A 7,454-nucleotide genomic window follows, 5' to 3' on the forward strand; every position below is an offset into this window, starting at 1 on the left:
GCTAATCGGCTTCCCCCAAAGGAAAAGGAAACTACCTTGTATCTTCATGATAGCAGGTAGTTTTGTTTTGTGTTTAAGATTTTATTTACTTATTTTTAGGGAGAAAGGAAGGGCAGGAGAAAGAGGGGGAGAGAAACAGCAATGTGTGGTTGCCTCTCACGCGCCTCTTACTGGGGACCTGGCCTGCAACCCAGGCATGTGCCCTGACTGGGATTCGAACCGGCGACCCTTTGTTTCGCAGCCCAGGAGGTAGTTTTTTTTACTGCTGGGAAAAAGGCAACCACTGAAGATAAGCTCTGGCTCTGCTGGGGAAACTGGAAGATAGAGGTGCTCCCTGTTTTGGTGTTTACTTTTCAAAGAAATGGTTCCAGACCTTGAGAAAGCCATTTCCTGGGCAGTAAAACTGCCAAGAGGCTCTTCAAAGAAATTTACACACATCTTGGAGGAGCAGTCAAAGAATTGAGGGTGACAAGTTTTCTAAAGCAAGAAACTGGTGGGACTGGAAGGGACATCTGGAGCTTCCATGGTTAGGTCTTCTGAATTGTGGAAGGGCCGGGTGACAGGGAGGGGTGAGAAGGAGGTCAGGGAGAGGCAGGAAGAAGCCTGTCTCAAGTTCAGACAAGCTGAGGGAAAAGTTACAGTCGTTCTGGTCATGCTCCATAAGCCCAGTTTGCCCGGGTTCAAATCCGGTCTGCATTGCTTACTGGGGCAAGTTTCTCAACCTCTTTGGGCCTGGTTTCCTCCCCTTGTAAAATGCAGATGATTAACGCTTACCTCATAGGACAGTTGTGTAGCTTAAATGTGTTCATGCAAGCACAGCACTTAAAACTGTACCTGGGAGCCCTGGCTGGTGTAGCTCAGTGGATTGAGCATAGGCTGCGAACCAAAGGGTCCCCAGTTCAATTCCCAGTCAGGGCACTTCCCTGGGTTGCAGGTCAGGTCCCCAGTGGGGACCACGTGAGAGGCAACCACACACTGATGTTTCTCTTCCTCTCTTTCTCCCTCACTTCTTCTATCTATAAAAATAAATAAATAAATAAAAAGATTTAAAAAAACAACAGTACCTGGTACTGCTTGCTGTGGGTTAAGTCATATTACACTTCTGCACCTCCTATCATCCCATCTGAGAATTTATATGGAAAATAAAATGAAAAAATGTTTTAACTTCTAAAGAAATAGAAAATTAAATGAGCTGATGCAAACCCCCTGAGCAGAGGCCTGGTATCTGGTAAGACTTTTTAAAAATGACCAACATTCACCCTGACCAGTGTGGTTCAGCTGGTTGGGCATCTGCAAACCAAAAGGTCACTGGTTTGATTCCCAGTCAGGACACAGGCCTGGTTTGAGTGTCTGGTTCCCCAGTTAGGGGGCAGCAGAGATGCAACCAAATGATGTTTCTCTCATACATTCATGTTCCTCTCCTCTTTTTTCCTACCTTCCCCTCTCTCTGAAAAAAAAAAATCCTTTAAAAAAATTAAATAAAAATGACCACCATTCCTGTAACTATAGTTACTATTTTACCACTGCAATTTGCTCATGCTCTTAATTGATTTTCTGTTTTGTCATTCTAATCGTTATTTACTATGGCTTTGTTATCACCTCATACTACTCCCTGTTAATAGTGACATCAGTTCAATCCCCAGTCAGGGCACATACAAGAAGCAACCAATGGATGCATAAGTAAGTGGAACAATACATCAATGTTTCTCTCTCTCTCCCCAAAAAATCAATAAATAAAATTTAATTAAAAAATAGTACCCTGATAGGCGTGGCTTGGTGGGTTGGTCATCATTCCACAAAGCAAAAAGTCACTGGTTTGATTCCCTGTCAGAGCACATGCCTGAGTTGCAGGCCAGCTCCCTGACTGGAGGCATGAGAGAGGCACCTGATCAATATTTCTCTCCCTCTCTTTCTCCCTCCCTTCCCCTCTCTCTAAAAATAAATAAGTAAAATGTAAAAAAAAATTGACCTAACCAGTGCGGCTCAGCTGCTTGGATGTCATCCAAGTGAAAGGTCACCGGTTGGACTCCCAGACAGGGCACGACCTCCCAGAAAGGTCACAGGTTGGACTGCCAAACAGAACCTCCCAGTTGCAGGTTCAGTCCCTCATTGGGGCACATACAAGTAAGAACCAGTAGATGTTTCTAAGAATGAGTAGATGTTTCTCTCCTTCTCTTTGTCCCTCCTTTCCTCGCTCTAAAAATAAAGTTTAGAAATATTGACATCGGCAATATTACTATTATTACCTCACTATTGTCTTACAGCAAGCAGCCGCAAAGCCTGCCAGCCCCTCTCATTCCCAAGATAGGCTTTTCCTCCTTTGGGCCTCTATGCCTTCATCTGTCTTGAGGAGGTGGAATGGAGCTCAGGCTCCCAAGTCTTCAACAGGAAGCAAAGACTGACGCCCTTTGGACAAGTGGGACACAGTGGCTGAACCCACTGAATAATTAAGACACCAGACAGATGGCAAGGAGGGTGGGGCCTGGAGGCAGTGTACAACCCCATTAAACAAAGTTGCCCTCTGTTCCCCAGCATTGCTGAAGACCCCATTCACCCCACAACACTGGCTAATGGATTCACACAGTGTTCCCCTCCCCACTGGGATCACCCACAAGCTGGCTAAACCCCAGGAGATGAAAATAAGTCAAACCCAGACTTCCCCCAGGGCTGTCTCAGCTCTTCTAAAAGGTCTTGGCATTTGCCCTGGCTGGTGTGGCTCAGTGGATCAAGTGCAGACCTATGAACCAAAGGGTTCCTGTTTCAATTTCTGGTCAGGGCACATGCCTGGGTTGCAGTCCCGGTCCCCAGTTAGAGATGCCTGAGAGAAAACTACGCACTGATGTTTCTCTCCCTCTTTCTCCACCCCTTCTTCCCCTCTCTCTAAAAATAAATAAATAAAATCTTTTAAAAAAAGTGAGATAGACATGATGTCTTCAAAACACTGTACAAAGTAATTCAAATTTTATTGAGTCCGTTTCCAGAAACTGACCACACAGAGACATAAGGCACATTCCTTGACTTTGAGGAGCTCACAGTCTAGTAAGGAAGACAGACACTGAAAGGATTCCCGCAAAAATGGACGGGCAGGGCCAGCTGCCAACGGAGGAGGGAACCACTATCCCACTCGGCCCCCCCGGAGTCCAGGTTGGCTAGGAGAAAGGAATAGAAAGCTTATCATGGTCTCTCCCATCCTTCCTGTGACTATTCTGACTAGGCACCATGATGAGGGGGACGCGTTTGCTGCCTCAAAAAAGCTAGAACACTCGGCAGGATATATACAATGGTAACTTTATTTCCCGAAGCCGCAAACCAGTGCAGCAGCAGCCAGCAGTACTGGGGTAAATGGAAAAACTGGGACTGGGCCAGCCCAGTCCAGTGGTGGGAAAGGGAAGAGAAGGTGGGTACCCAGGGCCAGGGAAGGAGGGCAAGAGGGAGTTTTCCAGGTGGAGAAGCTCACAGCAGGGTGCCAGCAGCCACGGCCAACACAAGACCCATCAAGCCTGCCAAGGGAGCTTCAGAGCCTTTGTTATGGGCCCAATTTTTTGTGGGGTACTGCTCCTTATTACTGCGGTCCTGGTGACTAACAGCACCTCCAGCCAAGCTAAATCCCTCTTCCCGGAAGGTCTCAGGTTCTGCTTCTTTTGGAGGAGTCTGGCTGGTGGAGGCTAGAGTGGGCTTGGTGGCAGAGACGGTCGTGGTTGGGGTCGGGGTGGAAGTTGTGACAGCGGTGGTTGGAGCCCGCGTGGTGGGCGGAGCAGCCGGCAGCAGGACAAGCGGCGGGATCCGCGGGGAGAAGTAGGTCTTGTTGCGGAGGTCTGCGTTACAGCGAGGCCCCTTGCAGCAGGAGCCGCTGAGCGTGAATCCCGGGCCTGTCACCGCATCCCGGGTGCAGAACTCGTCCTGGACGCAGCCCCGGACAGGCAGGGATACAGTCACGTTGGCTGAAGGAGGGAGACACAGGCAGGTCGGTGACTGAAATGCGGGAAGGGGAGGCCCAGCCAGAGTGAAACTTAGCAGGGCTTGTTAATCTGAAAGTCTCAACTCGGGCCCCACTTTGAGAAACACTGTCCCAGTCTTTGGCTTATGATGAATCACATTTCCCACAGTACATTGAGGGGGAAAGTGAACAGGTTGAACTACAAGCCCAACAGTGTTCTGGAGGAAAGGTTTGGGCAGGGTACAACACCTCTCACATGACCAAAGAGAAAAAAACAAATGTCCCGTACCTCCCTCCCGTCATTTTTCACATACCTCTACCCCTAACACCGCCAGTATTTAGTCTCAGAGTCAGAACTCTATCTCCCCCAATACCCTGGCAGGGGACGGAGTTCGAACGTCTCCCATGATTCCCTGAGGCAGAGGCCAGGAGGCTGAATGGCACCTCTCCAAAGTAGTTAGGTGGGCACCCTAACCCCTTGAGTTTTAAGGAGTGGGAACTAGATTCCCGCAATGCCCAGGCAGAAACTGGAAGATTTAAATACGTTTCCCATTGCACATCCCTGCATTCTGTACTTAGCAGGCTTCTATGGAAATGTATTTTTCCCAAAAACTAGGACAAAAAGCATCCCTATCCCCATGCTACACTGGGGATAGGACTGCATTTCTCATGATATTTTAGAAAACAAGACAAGTCCTTGGGCCTACAGCTCCCAGGATGCGTTGGGGGTCGGGGGGACTTTCAGTAAAGGACAACCAGCGCCCAGGAGGCCTCAGAAAGGCTACAACTCCCCGGGGCTCGCTCACCTGCAGTCAGGGTGACGTTGCCGTCGAAACAGCCCTTGTAGGCGCGGTCGCTGGCGTTGTAGCAGCTCACGACCGGCGGTTTGGTACCCTGGCACGCCTTGCGGCTCAGCCCCACGCAGCTGTAGCACTCGGCGCCGTTGGGCTCGTTCGCACTCTCATTGCCTGCGAGGGTTGCAGGATGGAAGGAAGGGGTTGAGCTCTGCCGGGGGTCTCCACGGTCCACCCCTCCGCCCCTCGACGGTGCTGGCTCAGCCTGTAGCCCCGCCCCACCCTGTGAGCCCACCTCTAGAGTCCAATCTCACACGTGCCCTGTGGCAATGAAGTCCCGCCCGTGGACTCTCGGCCCCGCCCCCGATCGTGGCTCCGCCCCCAACCCCGTCAGCGTCCTCCTGCACGCATCCAGGGACCACCCTCCGCGGCTCAGGCCCGTTGTGGCTCCGCCCCTGGGCCGGGGGCTCAGCTCCAACCCACCTGCCGGGGTGAGCGCTTGCGAGCTGAGGTTGAGCTTGGCGTTGCAGCGGTCCTCCGAGCATTGCTGCAGCTGGATGAAGGCCAGAAGCCCGGCAAGGTCCAGCCCGCGGTCATTCTTGCCCGGGAGTCCCGAACCGCAGCCGCGGACTGCCAACGAGAATTGTCCGTGGACTGTGGAGAGGAAAAGACGGGTCAGAGGAGGCGAGACCCTCAGAAAGAGCTGATTGGAAAGAATGACAAACGGAGGGGCGGAATTTCCAAGAAGCTGAGTCCGAGTCTAGACAGGTGTGGCTCAGTGGGTTGGGCGTCCTTCCGCAAACGGAAAGGTCGTTGGTGGATTCCTGGTCAGCGCACCTGCCTGGGTTGCGGGCCAGGTCACCTGTTGGGGCCGCGGGAGAGGCAACTAATCGATGTTTCTCTCTCACACGGATGTTTCTCTGCCTCTCTTTTTCCCTCCCCCCACCCCTATAAAAATAAATAAAATCTTTAAAAAAAAGCAGAGTCCACGGATCTGCCAGGCTGACAGACACTGAATAGAGGGCTGGCTGTAATAAAAGGCGGAACTTCCCGCAGAAAGCAACCTCAGAAGGAACTGAAGACACTGAAAAGGGCACAGGATGGGAGAGGGGTGGGGCCTCCTGGGAGCAGTGGCCTCAGATAGGGGTGGGATGTGGGTTAGAGCGTCGGAGCCTCATTCTCCATCACCACTGGATAGAGGAGGAGAACATTCTGGTAGGGACAGAAATGGCTAGAGGGGGCCTCAGTGGTGGAGCAGAAATGAACAGGGTGTGGCCCTCCATCGAAGGGGGGAGGTCCGAGATCCCGGATCTCCTAGTTCACCCTACCCACTTCTCAACTCTCAGCCCCTTACCCCTCTGAGCCCTCTGAAGGGCGTGGTGGTGTTGAAGGGCCTGGGCCAGGCTGAAGGGCCAGGCTGACATGGAGGGATGGGGCTGCTGGGGAGGGTGTGGCCAAGTTCAGAGAGGGGCGGGACTACAAGGAGGTGGCGCCCGGCTGGAGGAACTTGAAGGAGTGGGTACATGGACTAGGGGGCCCCACTCACTGGTCTCCACCGCCCCCACGGCCTCTGTGCAGACTTCCAGTCCTGGCGCGCACTTCACGGTCTTGATCTTCTGTGGCGAGCACCCGTCATCTGCTTTCTGCACGCAGCTGTAGCACTCCAGAGCCTGCGCTCCTGGGGACGAGGGGCGGAGCAGAATGAGCGACCCCTAGTTAAGCTTCTTCCACCCCCGGCTGGGCAAGGAGAAATAGTCCTCCCCACGCCCTGTGTCCGCAGGATGAGACAATCCAATGGCACAACCTTTTCTAGGGCAGGAGTAAGGAAAATCTTCCCACAGATCTGGGGTCGTGGGATACATTGTGTCCCTCTCCTTCAAGCCCCCTAATGCCTACAGTTGGGACTACCTTTCCCACAGCACCTTATGCCCAACGTGGGGGGTCCTTAACCTGGGGCCCTGGGAGAACCCTGCTACGGACCAGGAGTGCCTTCCCACACTTCTCCACTCAGGATGGGATCCCTTTCCACAAGCCTCCTCTGACCAGGGCAGTGGACCTTCCCACAGCCCCTTCTCAGGATGAAAGAGCTTTCCCCACAGCCCCCACCCCCATCCCCCAGGGCAGGAATCCTCCGCACAAGCCCCCTCTGACCAGGGCGGATGGTCTTTCCCACAGCCCTTCTGCTCAGGATGCGGAGATCCTTCCTTCAGCCTCTATGTAGGGGCGGCGAGGGGACCCTCCTCCCCAGAGCCTCCACTCAACCCCCTCCGACCCTCCCTGCAGCAGACCCACCTTCTCGAAGCAGTATGGGCAGCAGCAGCCAACCTGTAGTCCAGATCACTGCCCGGGCACCTGCGTTCCTGGCAGGGGCCATGCTTCGATCCTGCTCCCTTGGCGTCCCCCCTCGGTGTGCCACTTCCCAACCCAGCTCCTCTTACCTGGGCCCAGGATGAGTAACCTCCCCCCAGGCAACCCTGGCCTTGCTCAACCGGGCCAAATCAGCGTCCGCTGTGGGCGCGGAACACCCGCCCCTGGGTGGGTCCCCCGCAGCTGCCAAGGAGTGAAATGGCAGGGCTCCAGGTCCCTGGCAGTTCTCAGGAGAAAGTCTGTGTGTTTGAGGGGTAGAGAGGGGAGTGCTGAGGTTCACAGAGGGGTCTACTCAACACTGGGCACTCACCAAATATTTCATGACTACCTGCAGCGTGCGGCTTTGGTCTGGGGGG

General features: G+C 53.3%; 1 protein-coding gene across 1 annotated transcript; it reads right to left on the bottom strand.

The window, feature by feature from the left end:
• Positions 1–3,272: 3,272 nt before the first annotated feature.
• Positions 3,273–7,179, bottom strand: LYPD3 (LY6/PLAUR domain containing 3). The gene is made up of 5 exons (XM_045845300.1): positions 7,024–7,179; positions 6,278–6,409; positions 5,215–5,385; positions 4,744–4,905; positions 3,273–3,941 (listed from the first exon to the last, which is right to left on the bottom strand). Exons 1-5 carry the CDS (start codon positions 7,103–7,105, stop codon positions 3,454–3,456), a joined length of 1,035 nt encoding a protein of 344 aa, XP_045701256.1. The 5' UTR covers positions 7,106–7,179; the 3' UTR covers positions 3,273–3,453.
• Positions 7,180–7,454: the final 275 nt, after the last annotated feature.

Source organism: Phyllostomus hastatus, unplaced genomic scaffold (genome assembly GCF_019186645.2).
Source record: "Phyllostomus hastatus isolate PE091 unplaced genomic scaffold, TTU_PhHast_1.1 phas_contig_468, whole genome shotgun sequence".
In the NCBI taxonomy this organism is placed as follows: domain Eukaryota; kingdom Metazoa; phylum Chordata; class Mammalia; order Chiroptera; family Phyllostomidae; genus Phyllostomus; species Phyllostomus hastatus.

What these genes read in the sequence shown, in the direction of transcription:
- LYPD3 (XM_045845300.1), bottom strand. Translation starts at nt 7,105, where the DNA reads ATGGCCCCTGCCAGGAACGCAGGTGCCCGGGCAGTGATCTGGACTACA. An exon ending in GCAAGCGCTCACCCCGGCAG is followed by an intron (nt 4,906 to 5,214) that starts GTGGGTTGGAGC and finishes CAACCCTCGCAG; the next exon opens with GCAATGAGAGTGCGAACGAG. An exon ending in CAACGTCACCCTGACTGCAG is followed by an intron (nt 3,942 to 4,743) that starts GTGAGCGAGCCC and finishes TCCCTCCTTCAG; the next exon opens with CCAACGTGACTGTATCCCTG.